Source organism: Scyliorhinus torazame, chromosome 6 (assembly GCF_047496885.1).
Source record: "Scyliorhinus torazame isolate Kashiwa2021f chromosome 6, sScyTor2.1, whole genome shotgun sequence".
Classification (NCBI taxonomy): Eukaryota; Metazoa; Chordata; class Chondrichthyes; order Carcharhiniformes; family Scyliorhinidae; genus Scyliorhinus; species Scyliorhinus torazame.
The window spans coordinates 287,101,062-287,119,586 of record NC_092712.1 but is presented as its reverse complement, the minus strand read 5'-3'; the positions used below and the strand labels follow the sequence as shown (position 1 = coordinate 287,119,586).

Below are 18,525 nucleotides of genomic sequence, written 5' to 3'. Positions count from 1 at the left end.
TCTGTGGAGCTATGTTGCCAGCTCTATCAGACCCTGACCCGCTAGAGTGACGGTCAAAGCCATACCTCCAGATTCTCTGTGCAGATTGTCAGTGAATCTGGAAGGAATGCACGGCTGTGCAGCTGGAGAGCTACACGCCCAATTTTTCACTGAAAGCGACACACTGACAAATTACTGGAAGATTTTGCCCAATACGTTTTAGACTTAACGGTATTTTGGAAACTACGCCACTTACTGTTCTTAGCTTCAATGAGTGCTAGCCACGGAGGAAGTTCAAACACTGCAGCCTCCGATTCAGTTAATTCTGATATCAATGATGCCGCTGTGGTGCTATAGAGAGGGTAAAACCTATATATTAACAGGTTGTCATCCCATAACCTTAAATTGAAAACAAGCCACTGATCTTGCATGATCAATATTCTCGTACAACATACATAAGTCATTCCATCCATTTAAGTGTTGATTTTACAGACATTAGCCTGGATTCTCCTTCCGACGCTGGCAGTAGAGTTCCCAATCAGCGGAGAATCGGATGCCCGGAGGAAATCTGATAATTGCCAGTGGGCGCCAATCAGTTTCTGATGCCCCGGCCACCTGCTGGCAGCATCAACCATTTCAAAGAGAGATAAATGCATTCCAATCAGCCCCCTTCACACTTGAGTGATTTTGAAGCGCTGAGCTGGAAATTGACAGCACTTAACTCCTTTTGAAGTGGTTGATGTTTGTAAACATTGTGGTTACAGCACTTCAGAGTTACTCATCCATGAAGGGAGATGAATGAAGCAAGACTCACACCTGTGTTTGTGGAAGCTGTTAATCACACCCACTAAGGGAAATGAATGAATGGCTTGCAGCTGCTTTACTCTTTCTTGAAATGGACACGTGATGCTTCTTCAGCCTGAGCCAGCAGGTGCATTGCCCAGGTGAGTGTTCCAACTGTAATTTTTATCACTGCCCCTGTCTGGACTGCTCTCTAGCTTCCAGACAGGGCTCTCTTTTCTGTGCTGCTCAAAATGGTGGCCTGATAGCGGGATTACCTCGTGAATCCCTTGTATTCCTCACCATGGATACTGAATTGTTTCCTGATCTGCTCTCCCAGTTCCATTTCACCTCCAGTGGGAGAACATAGGTTGGGATTCTCCATTGGCTGACGCCGAAATCGCAAAACACAATTGGGCGGAGAATAGGTTCCGACACCAAAATCGTGGCGGTCTCCGATTTGATGCCAAATCACAATTCTCCACCACCTCGACAGCATCCGGAATGCATACACAATACATACCATTTGAATGTCATTAGTGAGTCTGACCCGTTATTCTCCGGGGCCTCCGTGATTCTCTGTTTTCCGATGGGCGAGTTCCCAAGGGGGCGGTTCACTTGTGCTTTTAAAAATTATGAAACCGGCGTTGTGGCTGATGAGGGAGATAGAGGGGGTTGGACACAGAGAAGAGTGACTGTGGGCTGCCGGGCCGGATACTAGCCCCGCTAGCTGGGGTGCCTGATGGCCCCCGAGCTACTCACTGCGACAGGGATGCGAGATAGCATAGTCCGTAGATCATAAATCATAGAATTTACTGCACAGAAGTGGCCATTCGGCCCATCGAGTCTGCACCGGCACCCTACTTATGCCCACGCCTCCACCTTATCCCCGTAACCCAGTAAGCCCACCTAACCTTGTGGATACTAAAGGGCAATTTAGCATGGCCAATCCACCTAACCTGCACATCTTTGGACTGTGGGAGGAAACTGGAGCACCCAGGGGAAACCCATGCAGACACGGGGAGAAAGTGCAAGCTCCACACAGACAGTCGCCTGAGGCCGAAATTGAACCCAGGACACTGGAGCTGTGAGGTAGCAGTGCTAGCCACTGTGCCATCATGCCACCCTGCTCTTATCTCGCGGCCATGGAGCATAGGGAGTGGTTATGTCCCATCTCCATCTGGGACTACACCACATCACACTGTGACTGTGCCACCACCTTCCAGGTCTGTGTCACATCAGCCAGTGACTGTGCCATCTCCCTCTGGGACTGGACCACCTCCCTCTGTGTCCACGTTACATTGACCAGCGCCTGGGCATGCCATCGCCATTCCCAGCCATTGCCTGCTGTGACTGGGCCACACTCAGGGCACATGGGGGTTGTGAGGTGGCAACCCTGTCCTGGGCCTCAGCCACCACCTGCACAGAATGCCCCAGGCCTTGGACATGCTGATCCATAGCCAGAACCGTCACCACCAATGCCTCCACCGAGGACATCGCCCGTGTGGTGTGGGCCTGGGTGGCACACATGGTCGGCACCACCACCTCCAATTGCCGCCCTGCAGGTTGTGGGGGAGGGGGTTACGGGTTTCTTGGACAGGGCTAGTGCCAGGGGCAGTCCTACCTACTCACCTTGGCCGCCCTGAGGAGGTCATGCAGTTTCGTCCGGCACTGCTGACCCATCTGGACGGTGTTGCTGACGGCGCTGAGAGCCTCTGCCACCTGCGCCCAGGCAAGACCGGTAGTGGCGGCTGGCAGCCTCCTTCCCGGGCCGGGGTACAGGGTCAACTGCCTCTCCTCCATCGTGTCCAGGAGGGTCTCGAGCTTGGCATGAAACAGGGAGCCGCTCTCCTTGCTGCCATCTTGTTGTCTGGGATGGTGTGTGTGGGAGTGCAATGTGTATATGCAGCTGCAGCTTGTCAGCCTCCCGAGTGTCAATCGTGTAACACGGCAAATCCTGCACCGTTTTTCACTGAAATCGATTGTGTTCCACGTGGTGCCAGTGCTGGCCCATCAACAGTAGCTGAATTGGTCCAGGCGCGGTGCCAGTTTTGCTGTTGTGGAACTCCTCGGATCCTGCGTCGACGTCAATACTTAGTCAGAGAAATGGAGAAAATAGCCGCCAATCTTTCACCTAAGAAAATAGTACAATTCTTTCTTTAAATTCTTCCATGGGTTGTGGGCATTGCTGAATTAGAAAACAAAACTGTATTACTGTTGTTCCTGGAGAATAATTTTAAAAATCAAGGCTTTGTTTGACTGGATGATGTCGTTCAGTGAACAGAAGATTGAGCCCAGTCTGGTTCAGTCTCAGGTAGTTGCCACGGAGAGGGATGGAGTTGGCGATTCGGGACAGAGTTTGTCACAGGTATGAAAGGCAGTGGCTTCAGTCTCTCCAATATTTAATTGAATGACATTTTTGTCAATCCAGTAATGGATGTCAGACAAGTCGTCAAATAATTTAGCCAGAGTGGAGGAATTGAGAGAGTTGGTAGTGAGGTAGAGCTGGGTGTCGTTGGCGTACATGTAGAAACAAATGCATGTTTTCAGATGTCACTGGGGAGAGGCATGTAGACAAGAAATAGGATAAAATAACAGGAAGGAAAGGACCAGCTTGTCCTTCTGCTTGGTCCCATCCAGTTGCAGTGCCTTATGCATCTGGCCAAGAGAAACCCTACCCACTGCGTACCATGAGATTTCCTGCAGCATGACATCCAAGTCCCTGTTGTCTTTCATCTAACATATATGGCTTTAATGGTCACAGGGCGATCAACGTCTTGTCTCCACCTAGAAAGATCCAGCCTCTTCAGCCAGCAGAGGATTTGCTGGCCCCACAATATACATGAGGCCATCTGTTCCAATCTCTGTGACGCAGACGCAGGCTCCAGCAAACTCTGGCCAGTCGACCAACAACTGCAAAATGCCCAGAAAGCCCTTTTGAGTTGAAGGTGGAAATCCTGAAGGTCAAAGGTGTGCCTGGATTCTCCAAAAGCAGAACATTCTGGACCATGTCACTTGAAGAAAAGGTTTAATTTTGTAAAAAATGCAACAATTGCCAACTTCAACTGCAACCAAAAAATCTTCTTACCTAAGTACTTGGGAAGTTCTCCGGCATTCATCTTAAATAGAAAGAAATCTTAGTATTAATTAGTTTACAATTTGAGTACAAATAAAAGTTATGTCCTTATTTCGAAGTTTTCTTTACTCTGATACCCCAATCTCTTTGTAAAAGGGGCTAACATACTATTCACTTTCCAAATTGCTGGTTAACTACATGATTTGCCTCCAAGGATACCCAGATTCCTCTGTTGGAAGAAAGTATTCTGCTTTACTGTTTTCCTCCCAAGGTGGATAGCTTCACATTCCTCCATATTACATCCCATCTGCCATGTTCTTGCCACTCACATAATCTTTCTGAATCCTTTGCAACCTCTTTTTGTAGTCCTCACAGTTTGTTTTCCCGTCTAGCTTTGCATTGTCAGCAAATTTGGATACGCTACACTGAGTCCTCTCATCTAATTAATTGATATAGATTGTAACTAGCTGAGACACAAGAACCAATTGTTGCATATGCCTCTTGTTACAGCCTGCCAACCTGAAAGTAACCATTTATTTATACTCTGCTTTCTGCCTCTTGTTAATTTAATACCCCCAATTCTACGGGTGAAAACTTATAGTTACGTTGAGAATCCTGGTGGCAGACTAGAAGTGTCCAGTACTTCTGCTCGGAGGCAGGGCAACTGACCAGACACAATTACGCAGCCAATTATAGGCCAACCAATTGGACGTTCACAGTCGAGGGTGTAATGTTCTTTGATTATGCTGATGTTGAATCTTGATGTGGTTGTGTTAACAAAGAACATTAAACTTTGTTTTACAACAAAACTATTTATTACCAACACTACTCTAAAGGATTATTATAATGTCCACAATTAATACAGTTAGAAATAATTGTTCAACTCTAACTTACACTAAGATACTACAAAGCTACTCTAATATGCGACTGCTATGAACTCCTTACTAACACCTTGTCCTGGAACATATGGTGCGTCTGGGTCACGTGCCTGCATACTTGCACCACCTGCTGGTCGGATGCTAGAACTATAACAGTAAAACATATAGCTTATAATACACATACAGATGATGATGATCTATTCATATTAGTCTAACTATCATCGTAGAGGGCCCAACCAATCTAGTGATGGGGCTGGCAGGTGGTCGATACCCAGACAGGGTGCCATTTTTTGAAAGGTCCCCAGACAGGCATACCCTTGCTGCAATCCAGCAACGTCAGTCTCGCTGTTTGAGTGGATGGGGTACAAATGCAGCACATTGCTGATCGAACCTTCAGCAAAACTGCAACTGTAGCTGCAACCCACGAGCGGCGATGCCTCCCTGCAGGTCCTTCTCCAGGCTGTCTGGGCTGGCACGGCGGTGGTCCTGTTTCCCTGTCATGGCAGCAGCAGACCCTCATGCCTGACCAAGGTGGTCTTGATGGCGGTTTCAACTGAGGCTAGCAGCTGTGGGATGTTTAAGTGAACCCGAGTCCAATGACTGCAAAAGGGTCAATGCCTCCTTCCAAGGGTAAGTGGCACGACAAATAATTACTACAAAGTGGCACTCATGATGGCAGAAGGCTAGGTAAATGCATGAGTGGTATACGAGATGTAGGGCTGGGAAGCGCGAATATAATTCTATGTGTTCTCTACTGTTGGTCCTCACTTACAGGAAAGGACTTAATCACAGCCGGCAGCAATGCAGAAGTCCACCTCTGAGGATGACACTTCAGAACTCTTAGAGAATGCCACACATCCCTGCTAGTGAATCCCGTACCAGCCTCCCGAACAGGCGCCGGAATGTGGCGACTAGGGGCTTTTCACAGTAATTTTGTTTGAAACCTACTTGTGACAATAAGCAATTTTCATTTTCATTTCATTTCCATTTCAAACAAGCCTGTTGGACTTTAACCTGGTGTTGTAAGACTGCTTACTGTGCCCACCAGTCCAACGCCGGCATCTTCACATACTCATCTGTTAATGATTGTCAGCGCAGTTAATTCATCAACCAAATTGTGGCAAAATATGCTGGCACAGTCTGCGACGGCCACATCTCATGAACGAATAAAAAAATGTCTTCGGCACCATCTAGTGGCAGATGTCGGTCGGCATAGGACTTCAGCTGCTCCATGCACCGACCAATTTCTGACACTAGATGGATCGTGATCAATCTAAAAATTCTGGCTCTGACTTCCTGGATCCCCAGCAATGGGTTTGGCGGGTACCCCAAAGATACATTGGGGAATCACTCTCAAAAGTTCCCAGGTAAGGGTTGATCCAGCAATATAGGTGGCACAGTTGCAGTGTGGTTAGCACTGTGGCTTCACAGCGCCAGGGACCCGGGTTTGATTCCTGGCTTGGATCACTGTCTGTGCGGAGTTTGCACATTCTCTCCGTGTCTGCGTGGGTTTCCTCCGGGTGCTCCGGGTTCTTCCCACAAGTCCCGTCAGTGTACCCGAACAGGCGCCGGAGTGTGGCGATTTTCACAGTAACTTCATTGCAGTGTTAATGTAAGCCTACTTGTGACACGAATAAAGATTATTATTATTAATTATCCTGAAGCGCTAACTGCCCTTGGACACTTACTGCTGCAGTTCTTTAGGACTCTGCCGCTGGACCCAGGGACACATCCTGAGTCAGGAAGTTCAGGTGCGACAGGCCATGAACCTTAGTGCAGGTAACTGGATATGGAGTGGTAATCCAACCCTAATTGCTACTCCGAGGAAGTTAAGGCCTTTTCTTACGTGAGAGTACAGTAAATCTTTTAAACATTTTACACTGTGGAACATTGGGCAGGATTCTCTAGTTGCCGATACCACAATCGCGTTCGGCGATCAGCCGGAGAATCTCCATTTACGACAAAATCGGGGGCCGTGCCACTTTTGCGATGCTCTGCCCCCTTGAAAACGGAGTATTCGTACGCCGCACGCTGTCAGGACGGCCTCAGGATGTCACCCGAGGCCCTCCCCCAATGGTTTGCCCTTGATGGGCCAAGTTCCCGACGGCATGGAACACTCATCCTTTTTTTTTCCATGGACCACACATGACGGCTTTAGCGCCGCCACAGTCGGTGGAGGAGGGGAGCCTTTCCGCTGGCAGGGGGGCCTTCGTCGGGGGTTGAGGGTCTGGTGGGGTGTGGTCCGGAGTTGGCGAGGCTGGTTACAGGGGGGCAGTTTTTGGCAGGCTGGGTCCGCGTGCGGCCGGCGCCATGTTGCACGGTGCGGCGACTGTAGGCCGCCGCCGTGCGCATGCGTGGCCACGGACCCGGCTAGCCTCCGGCTGTATCTGCAGGTAAAGCCGGGGGCTTTACGCTGCTCAGCTGTTCGCCCCCCACCAGACGGAGGATCGGTGCAGCTTTTGCGCCGTTTTTTCTGGCGTAAAATGCCAGTTTCCCCCTCCCGCGTCAGCACTTAGTCTTCAAATTGGAGAATCCAGCCCGTTATGTATCTTTTACATTTTGTTACATACTTTATTTGGCAAATTATCTCAGCTGGACATATATGACGTACATCGATTCCTTCACACATTTCCCGACCTTGAAGTCTGACTCTGGCTTTAACATTGATTCCCATGTGAATCTTTGATTCACTTAAAGTTGTTTGACCAGGGGCTTTTCACAGTAACTTCACTGAAGCATAAATGTAAGCCTACTTGTGACAATAAAGATTAAATTAAATTTAAAGTCGTGAATTTCAGGAATGCAGCCACAATTTAAGTGAGGACTCTCTTTGTGCAATCAATTGCATCTTCTACTTGGATAAATACAATCATGGAGACAAATCCAACAGGAATTAGATATAGCTCTTGGGGCGAAAGGGATATGGGGGGAAGGTGGGGTCAGGATATTGAACTTGATGATCAACGTGATCATAATGAATGGCGGGGCAGGCTCAAAGGGCTGAATGGCCTCCTCCTGCTCCTATTTTCCATGTGCGTTTCCTTGTCATCCTGGCTGCTTGGCTCTGCTTGGGTTTGTGGCGAACCTCAAAAAATTATTGGCTCTTTTGAACAGGGCATTGTGTGTGGCTGACTGCAAGATGTCACACAAGGCCCCCCATGGAGCCCTGGAATGACCCGATGGCTTAGACAGTCAGCATACTCTCCTCGACAATGTGAGTCATTCTATGGACTGCACCCCAACTGCCGTGTGGCAAACCCACTGATTTTGGATGGTTGCACGGAGGCCTTGGCCAGTCGGGAATCAGTTTAAAAAGGTCCATTGTCGCCATGGGAGGTCATCATCGGGTACACAAGCAGTGGGATCCATGATGAGAGAGTATTTTCTGTTGAACATCTTCACCCGCCAATCCTCCTACTGTAGGTCCACAGCTGTTACTCCTTGGCGTGGTGCGTTTAACCTTGTGGCATGGTGTGAGGGAAGACATACTGCTGCTGGGCTGAGGAAGTCAATGAATAAGGGCAGGCTTGGGTTCGAGAAGATCTTCTCCAGTAACTTGCCTCCCCTTTCATAGGTCAATGACTGGCCGTCGTGACATCAGGCCACAAAGGATCAGCAATCTCATCATGCCTGCCATCAGTACCCAGACTCCACCAGGAAGCCTTCCTCGCAAACCAAATTCAACAAGTCTGCACTTGAAGAATCCTGGTATCACAGAATCAAAAACTGCCAGAAGGCGGGCAATGGTCTGGTCAGTACAATTTATTTGCCTGACTTGAGGACTCTGGAATATTGGGAGCCCATTGTATTATAGTGCCCACAGCCTGGCCTCCACCCATCCCATCATGGCCACATCCCTCCTCGATCTGGTTTCCAGCCAACTCTTCCTGCTCTTGAAGGTATGTTCCTGTACAGTCCAAGTCACTCACCATCCTGACTTGAAAATATGTCACTGATCCTTCACTGTTGCTAGGTCAAAATCCTGGAAATCCCTCCCTAACAGCACTATGAGTGTACCTACAGTACATGCACAGCAGCAGTTAAAGAGGTCAGCTCACCACCACCTTCTGAAGGGCAGTTAGGGATGGGAAATAAATGCTGGCCGAGCCAGCGACTCCCACATCCTAGAAATGAATTTTTAAAACTCCCAATCTGCGCATCAGTCACCTTTGACCTTCCTTCCATCAACGTTGCCCCTTCCTCCATCACCCTTGCCGTGCCTCCACTGATGACTGAGTCACCCTGCATCAACCGTCTCTCAACCTAGACGTGCCCCGTCACCATCTAGCTGGCCGCTGGTACGCTCAATCTGCCTACCATCATCCTTGACCCTCCTGCTATCAATTTTAACCTGCCCTTGTTACCGTCGGCTCTCCAACCTCACCTTTGAGCTGTCCTCAATCACCCTTATCTTCCCTCTATCATGATTGATCTACTGTCTGATGTGTTGGGTAAGCTGGGTCTGCTAGTACTGCGTTTACTGTCGCAGAGAGAGATAGACAGGCTTCCAACACTTAAAGAAATGTAATTCTATTTTATTAAACTCTTAACTATTAAACATGCTTGAACTGTGGGTTGACACGATGCTGAGTTGACTGGAGACCTGAGGCTAGCCTGACCAGACTATCTTACTACCACAGGGTGGATGTTCTAGTTGTTGCTCACAGGCTCTGACTGTCTCCGAGGCTGCATCCCGAGAGAGCGGGAAAACTAGTGCCCAATGGTTATATAGTGGCCGTGTCCTGTCTGGTGATTGGCTGCTGTGTTCTGTATGTTCATTGGTCATCCTTTGTGTCACTCACTGTCTGTCTGTCCACCATCATATACTTGTGTGTATATTATGACATCTCCCCCTTTCAAAAAATATGTGTATGTGTCAATAAATAGTGGGTGTGTGTATGAGCCTGACTATGTACAAAGTTTGTGAGCATATTTACATGAGTACGAGCTGACCTATATACAAAATCCGTGAACGTATTTACAAGGGAACGTGTCTGGTGCAGATAGAGTGCATACAACAAATTAGGAAGACACAATATGTACAGATGTGCAGACGAAGCACAAGGCAATGCAACATTCAGTCTATAAGTTCAGTCTCTGTGGCGGGCGACAAATTCTGGTTGACCGCCTCAAGGGTGGGTCAGGGGCCGCCTGCACTGCAATGGGCGGAGCTGCGTCCAACGTAGACGGTAGCAAAAGAAACGGCAGATCGGTGACCTCTTGGAAAGGTGTGTCCTGAGGAATCAGCAGGCGAGGCGGGACATCACGTTCAGGTGGCGAGTGCGGAAGCAGCCGCAGTGCCCGCCTATAATGGCGAAGAAAAGAGCCATCATGCATGTGAACGAGAAATGATCTGGGGGCCACTTGCTTGACCAGCACAGCTGTGGCAGACCAGCCACCGTCAGGTCGCTGAACACGAACTCGGTCAGCAGGGACCAGAGCAGAGAGATCTGTGGCGTGGGCATCATACGCCGACTTGCATTGGGCCTGAGACAGTTGCATTCTTTGCAGGACCGGAAAATTGTCAATGTCCGGGACGTGGATAGCTGGCACCGTCGTCCGTAGTGTGCGGTTCATTAGCAGCTGTGCTGAGGACAGGCCAGCAGACAAAGGAGTCGCTGTGCCAGGTGAAAATCTGAACCCGAATCAGCAGCTTTACACAACAGTTGTTTTACAATGTGTAACCCCTTTCTGCTTTCCCATTTGACTGGCGGTAGTGGGGGCTTGAAGTGACATGCGTGAAATTGTACCGTCGGGCAAAATCCGCCCACTCCTGACTGAAGAAGCACGGGCCATTATCTGTCATGACCATAAGTGGAATGCCATGATGGGCAAAGGTCTCTTTGCACGCCCTGATGACTGTTGCTGATGTGAGGTCATGCAGTCTGACCACCTCGGGGTAATTTGAAAAATAGTCCACGAGGAGGACGTAGTCCCGGCCTTTTGCGTGGAAGAGATCAATGCCAACCTTGGTCCATGGGGACGACACAGTTCATACGGCTACAAAGTCTCTTTCGGCTGAGCCGGCTGGAACCGTTGGCACGCTGGGCAATTTAGGACCGTGGTGGTGACGTCGTCATTGATGCCAGGCCAATATACAGCCTCTTGGGCTCGCCGGCAACACTTTTCCACCCCCAGGTGACCCTCGTGGAGTTGGCCGAGGACGAGCTCTCGCATACTCTGTGGTATTCCTATCTTGTCCAGTTTCATTAGTATGCCATCGACCACTGCCAGGTCATCTTTTATATTGTAGAACTGTGGGCACTGGCCCTTCTGCCAACCATCTGTGAGATGGCGCATGGCCCGTTGGAGTAAAGGATCCCTGGCCGTCTCTTGACGAATCTGCACGACCCTTTCGTCAGTGGCCGGAAAGTTGGATGTGCAGAACCCAACATGGGAGTCGATCTGGCAGACGAAGTCCGACTGCTTGCACGGCGTGGTGATGGAGCGAGAGAGTGCATCGGCCACAATGAGCTCCTTGCCTGGGGTGTAGACCAGGACAAAATCATAGCGTCTGAGTTTGAGGGGGATACGCTGTAGGCGTAGCGTCATATCGTTGAGGTCCTTCTGTATGATGTGAACCAGTGGCCTGTGCTCCGTTTCGACCGTAAACTTGGGGAGTCCATACACGTAATCATGGAATTTGTCAATCCCCGTGAGGAGGCCCAGGCACTCTTTCTCGATTTGAGCATATTGCTGTTCAGTAGGGGTCATGGCTCTAGATGCATATGCGACTGGGGCCCAGGAGGAGGATTTGTCGCGCTGGAGGAGTACTGCCCCAATGCCAGCCTGGCTCGTGTCGGTGGAGATCTTCGTCTCCTTGGCAGGGTCAAAAAACGCCAGGACCTGGGCCTTGGTGAGTTTCACCCAGAGCTCACGCCACTCTCGCTCATGAGCGGGGAGCCACTTGAAGTCGGTGTGTTTTTTTACAAGATTGCGGAGTGCTGTGGTGTGAGATGCGAGGTTGGAGATAAACTTCCCAAGGAAGTTGACCATCCCTAGGAAGCGGAGGACCGCCTTCTTGTCCTCTGGTGTCTTCATAGCATTGATCGCCGACACCTTATCTGCGTCTGGCTGCACACCGAACTGTGAACTATGGCCGCCGAGGAACTTTATTTCTGCTTGACCGAACGGGCACTTGGTTCTGTTGAGTCGGAGGCCATGCTCGTGGATCCTATGGAACACTCGCTTGAGACGATCAATGTGTTCCTGAGGAGTTGTGGACCAGACAATGATGTCATCGACATACACTCGCACCCCCTCGATGCCCTCCATCATTTGCTCCATTATTCGGTGGAACACCTCCGAGGCGGAGATGGTGCCAAAGGGCAGCGGTTGTAACAGTAACGACCAAATGGGGTGTTAAAAGTGCAGAGCGAAATGGCTGCCCTCATCCAGACTCGGGCCCTGGAGCTGTTTTACGGCCTGCACCTGCTCTGCATCGTGGGGGCTTTGCTGTTCCGTCTCTGCCACCTTGATATGGGAGTACCAGTCATTAGCGTGCTCATGTAGGACGCAGGTTTCGATGGCGATGGTGAGGGTGAGCTGCTTAACTTTGAGGAGCTGCTGGCGAAGGGGATCGGAATGGACCCTGAAAACGATCTGGTCGCGGATCATGGAGTCGGGAGTGGACTTCCGGTGACGGCGGGCGGGAGGCGGCCGCACAATGGAGGGTTCCCTTTCGGGAACGGCATTTTCGGGGCTTTAAGCCCGGTCCCAGGGTCCGCGGAGGCAGCAGAAGCAGGGAGAGGGCACGGAGGAGGCACAGTGAAGACACAGGAGGAAAAAAAGAACAAAGAAAAATGTCGAGGGTGAGCAAGAAGACGGCCGAAAAGAAAACAGCTGGAGTTCCGTCGGGGAGTGGAAAGGTCACCGCGGGATCACCAGGAAAAATGGAGGCTGGAGCACCAGGGAAGGCCGCACTGCTTACGGCTGAAGAAATAACTAAGGTGATGGCTGCGGAATTTGAAAAGCAGTTGGCGCAGATTGCGAAATGCATGGAGACGGTGAGGAAGGAGATGAGGGAGGTTTTGAGTGTGCTGGTGGAGGAGGTGGTTTCCCCGGTGAGGACGGAGGTGGCGAGCGCAGTGGCGGAGGTGCGAGAGCAAGGGGAGGCACTGAAGGAAATGGAGGAGACGTTATTTCAGCACGGTGATCAACTTGCCTCGATGGGGAAAGAGATGTTAAAGGTGATGGATACTAACAAGGATCTGCAAGGAAAAATGGAAGACCTGGAAAACAGATCCAGGCGACAGAATTTGTGGATTGTGGGGCTGCCCGAAGGAGTTGAAGGACCGAAGCCGACTGAGTATTTTGCCGCGATGCTGGCAAAACTATTGAGGGAGGGGGAGGATCTCTCCCGATATGAACTGGATCGGGCTCATCGGTCATGGAGGCCTGTACCAAAGGCGAGTGAGCCGCCAAGGGCAGTGACTCTGTGCTTCCGTAGGTAAAGGGTGAAGGAGAAGCTCCTGAGCTGGGCCAAGCAGTAGCGGGTGGTGCAGTGGGCTGGAGCTGGTATACGTGTATACCAGGACTTTATGGTGGAGCTGGCAAGGAGGCGGGCTGCCTTCAACCGGGTGAAGAGGGCACTGTACATTAGCAAGGTGCGGTGCGGCATTGTATATCCAGCGAAGCTGAGGGTGACTTACAAGCTCAGGGACTTTTATTTTGGAACAGCGGAAGCAGCGGAGGCGTTTGCGAAAGCAGAAGGACTGTGGCAGAACTGACAAATTGAGGAATGGCCATATGCCGATGTAACCTCAGGACTGTATTTTCTTCTTTTTTGTATCACTGCGCGCGGGTGTAGAGATTAAAGGAGCCAATGTGGTATATATTTGGAGAAGGGAAGGGACGGGACTTTCACTCGAAATGAGAGTTCTTTGGGGTGTAGGTGGATATGCAGGGTTTGTGTGCTAAAAGGGGATCTTTGGGCTTTCCTAGGGCCGGGCAAGTGGGAAAGGGACCCGGGCGGAGGCCTCCACGCTGGCCGGTTTAAGCCGGCCAGTGAACGGGAGTGAGGTGGGGGGAGGGGCTGCGGCCATCAGAGCCTGGCAGAACAGGGTCCGAGTGGTCTAGCCGGGGTGGAAAGTTGGGGGGAAGGAACCGAGGTTGGGAGGAGGAGTTTTACACGAGGCAGTGGACGGGAGGAGCTGGAGACCTGGGGTGGGGGGGAGGGGTGGGGGGGAGCTGTGTAAGATTAAGGGTGACTACGGGTAATCCCTGATTCCTTTTTGTCATTTGTTTATGTAAACATGCGCGTTGAGGTTTGGGGGTTGGTGGGTAGATGGGATCGTTGTTATTATGGGGACTGACATATCTTGCTGATTATTGTTTATTGTTGATGGATGTAAATGTGGGAGAAAATGCGAAAAAGGAGAATTTAAAAAAAAATTTTTTTTTTAAAATGGAGTCGTGAGTGGAGCCATAGTTGCAGGATTGCGCGAGGATACAGAGATGGTTTAAGAAGGACTCAAAAGGTTCATCCTTACCCTGAAGCCTCTGCTGGAACACAGCATTCAAAGCTCTTGTTGACTTCGATGTCACAGTGGCTGTCGAATTTCAGCAGGACTGTTTTAAACTTTGTCTTGTCCTCGCCTTCAGCAAAGGTGAGGGAGTTAAAAATGTGGATAGCGTGGTCCCCGGCTGTAGAGAGGAAGAGGGCAATCTTTCTGCTATCCGATGCGGCCTCGAGGTCGATGGCTTCAAGATACAGCTGAAACTTCTGCTTAAAAATCTTCCAGTTCGCACCGAGGTTGCCGGCAATGCGGAACGGCGGGGGAGGGCGGACGCTGTCCATGTTACCTGATGGCTGATCAAAGGCAGACTATCTCAAGGTGGATCCGTCAAACTCAAACATAACCCACTGGTACCATGATGTGTTGGGTTAGCTGGGTCTGCGAGGACTGTGTTTACTGTAGCAGAGAGAGATAGGCTTCCAACACTTAAAGAAATGTAACTCTATTTTATTAAACTCTTAACTATTAAACATGGTTGAACTGTGGGTTGACATGATGCTGAGTTGACTGGAGACCTGGGGCTAACCTGACCAGACTATCTTACTACCACATGGTGGATGTTCTAGTTGTTGCTCACAGGTTCTGACTGTCTCAGAGGCTGCATCCCCAGAGAGCAGGAAAACTAGTGCCCCCTGGTTATATAGTGGCCGTGTCCTGTCTGATGATTGGCTGCTGTGTTCTGTCTGTTCATTGGTCATCCTTTGTGTCACTCACTGTCTGTCTGTGCACCATCACATACTTGTGTGTATATTATGACACTGTCTTGCTGCCTTTTTGTTACCTGGGATGACGTGTGTGGGGGGTGAAGTGTGGATATGCAGCTGCAGCTTGTCAGCCTCCTGGATGTCAATCGTGAATCCGGCACCGTTTCTCATTGGAATCGATTGTGTTCCACGTGGCGCCAGTGCTAGCCCATTAACGGTCGCTGAATCGGTCCAGGTGCGGTGCCAGGTTTGCTATCATGGACGTCCACGAATCCTGCCCCGGAGTCAGGAACGGAGAATCCAGCCGCACGATTTGCAAAGTTCAGAGTTTGGTGGACGAGATGTCCTGTCGCTGTGACCATTGTTACTTTAAAATTGCAGCAAGGTGTCAGGTGATTGGCTGCACCATTTCCTACCTCAGCAATTCTCCATTTTTAACAGCCCAGAAAAAAAATGACTTTATACAATATTCACACTGACTAATCTCTATTCTGTCACATCTCGGCTGTGACACTCTCGATAACTGCTTATTCTCAGACCTCGGAATGAGACGGCAGTTTCATAGTATACCGCCGCCCGCCCGCCACCCCCCCCGCCCCCCCCCCCCCCCCCCCCGCCCATAATACCACATCTAATTTCAGTAATTTATAAGCAAAAGCTACCTCTGAAGACAGATGAACTGAGCGCAAAGCAGCCGGGTAAAGTTTTGCTTTTAAAGGAAACACTGAAATTGTATTGCAAAAATTTGAAAGATCTTCCTAATAATTTGTTTTGAAAATGCTCATTCTGCAAGATACAGTTTGTTTTTAAACTTAATACCTGAGATCAGTGGCACATTATCATTGCAGAGAAAGGTTTTCCATGCAAGTTCAGTAGTCCTCAATTCTTTGGGGTCCAAATGCATTGATGGGTAACATTTGGTCATCTTTTGACGATTAATCCTGCAATAGTTTTTTGAAAGGAACATGAACATTGAATGTTGAAACTTCTAAATACTTACAACTGCACTTTGAAAACAGTGACTGGAATTCTCCGGTTGTTGGGATTAATGGGCGAAATTCTCCCGAAACGGCGCGATGTCCGCCGACTGGCGCCCAAAACGGCGCCAATTAGACGGGCATCGCGCCGCCCCAAAGGTGCGGAATGCTCCGCATCTTTGGGGGCCGAGCCCCAACATTGAGGGGCTAGGCCGACGCCGGAGGAATTTCCACCCCGCCAGCTGGCGGAAACGGCTTTTGTTGCCCCGCCAGCTGGTGCGGAAATGACATCTCGGGGCGGCGCATGCGCGGGAGCGTCAGCGGCCGCTGACAGTTTCCCACGCATGCGCAGTGGAGGGAGTCTCTTCCGCCTCTCCATGGTGGAGACCGTGGCGGAGGCGGAAGCGAAAGAGTGCCCCCACGGCACAGGCCCGCCCGCGGATCGGTGGGCCCCGATCGCGGGCCAGGCCACCGTGGGGGCACCCCCCGGGGCCAGATCGCCCCGCGCCCCCCCCCAGGACCCTGGAGCCCGCCCGCGCCGCCTTGTCCCGCCGTTCAAAAGGTGGTTTAATCCACTCCGGCGGGACAGGCAATTTATCGGCGGGACTTCGGCCCATTCGGGCCGGAGAATTCAGCGGGGGGGCCCGCCAACCGGCGCGGCCCGATTCCCGCCCCCGCCGAATATCCGGTACCGGAGACTTCGGCAACCGGCGGGGGCGGGATTCACGGCAGCCCCCGGCGATTCTCCAACCCGGTGGGGGGTCGGAGAATGACGCCCCCTGTTCCCGCCGGCAGCACACCCCCGGCCATCCACGGGTTTCCCGGCGGTGTGACGTGACTTCAATGGGAAATCCCATTGACAAGAGGCGGGAGCAGAGAGTCCCGCCGCCAGTGAATGGTGTGCTGCCGAGAGACACACAGCTGGGGGAACGAAGAATCCAGCCCAATATGTGGAACACTCATGAAATATTTTCTTTTATTACGAACTTTTTTTTAAGAAATGTACATTATTCCAAACATACCCAAAAAATACAAAACATAAATAATCTGGGGAACATTCTCCCCAACTCCCAATTTTACAGCCTGTACAATTTTTCCCCTTTTTCAACCTTGCCATTCTCCCAACCAGCCCCCCACTCCCCATCTGCGACAAACAATTCCTCCAACATGGTTGTGAACAATCCCCACTGTGTCTCAAAGCCCTCCGCTGACCCCCTCATTCAAACTTGATCTTCTCCAAACGGAGGAAATCGTACATGTTCCCCCACCCAGGGCGCCACCCCAGACGGCATTGTCCACCGCCATTGCAGCAAAATTCTTCGCTGGGTAACCAGAAAGGTGAAGGCTTCGACACCAGCCTTCTTCCCCTCCATCAGCTCTAGCATTTCCGATACCCCAAATATTGCCACCATAGGGTGCGACCCGGCCTCTACCCCCTCCACCTTTGCTAACGTCCCGAACACTCCCGCCCAGTTTCTCTCCAACCTCTCACACCCGCATGGTTTGCTGGTCCTCGCCCACACTTACTACACTCGTCTGCCACCCCCTGAAAGAACCCACTCATCCTCGCCCGAATCATATACACCCTGTGTACCACCTTAAATTGTATCAAACTCATCCTCGCACATGAGGAAGTCGAATTCACCCTGCGCAGCGCCTCCACACTACCCAACCTATACCGCCCCCCCCCCCAACTCCTCCTCCCATTTCTCCTTGATCCTCACCACATGCGCTCCCCCTGCTCCCCCAGCCACCCGTATTTGTCCCCAATCCTACCCTCCCCTTCAACGACCACCCTCGGCTCCAGCACACATTTAAAGTCCCCTCCCATAATTAACTGGTGCATGGCCAAGTCTGGGATCGCTCCCAGCAACCCCCTCACAAACCCATGTCGTCCCAATTTTGATATTCATTCACAAGCACCACCAGCGACCCCTGCAGCACACCGCTCACTATCAAGTATCTCCCACCCAGGTCCCACACTTCCTTGTCACTTCCAAACCCCGTTGTCTTACTCAACATACTGGCCACCCCCTGCGACTTCAAGTCAAAACCCGAGTGAAACATCAGACCCACCCATCCCTTTCTCAACCTAACCTGATCCCTCACCTGGATGTGCGTCTCCTGCAGAAAGACCACCCCTGCCTTCAAACTCCTCAGGTGCGCAAATACCTGAGATCTCTTCACCGGCCCGTTCAGCCCGCACGTTCCATGTTATGAACCATACCGGTGGCTTGCGCCTCCATTCCCCTCTATTGTCCGGCATCAGCCCCTAGCAATTCTACCTCCTTTAATTTTGTCCTAAACCATCTCATCCAAGATGGCCCCCTTCTCCGTCAATGACCTGCTCCAGAACTTCCACGTCGCATCCCCTTCCCCCTCCCCTCCTCCTCCTTTCCCCACCCCCTTGCCCTATCCTCTCCATCCCACCCAAACAAAGACTCATCCAAAACTACAGGTCACCTCCTCCAAAGAATAAACACCACCACAGGCAGCTGGAGGTTGGGGGGTGGGGGTGGGGGGCAGCTGCCCCATTACAAACATCCCCCTTAACAAAACATCACCACAATGAACTCACTCCACCCGAGAAGAAAGAAAACTCCCCCACCCACC

General features: G+C 51.0%; 1 protein-coding gene across 3 annotated transcripts in view; it reads right to left on the bottom strand.

Annotated features, from left to right (window-relative positions):
* The window catches only part of LOC140425814 (uncharacterized), a 150,851-nt gene that overhangs the window by 43,926 nt on the left and 88,400 nt on the right, over positions 1–18,525 (bottom strand). For all 3 annotated transcript variants that reach the window (XM_072510217.1, XM_072510216.1, XM_072510218.1), the window contains exons 11-13: positions 15,755–15,876; positions 3,848–3,878; positions 236–330 (exon numbers count right to left, since the gene is read on the bottom strand). In XM_072510217.1, coding sequence (XP_072366318.1) covers positions 236–330; positions 3,848–3,878; positions 15,755–15,876 — 248 coding nt within the window. The remainder of the gene's footprint in view (positions 1–235; positions 331–3,847; positions 3,879–15,754; positions 15,877–18,525) is intronic.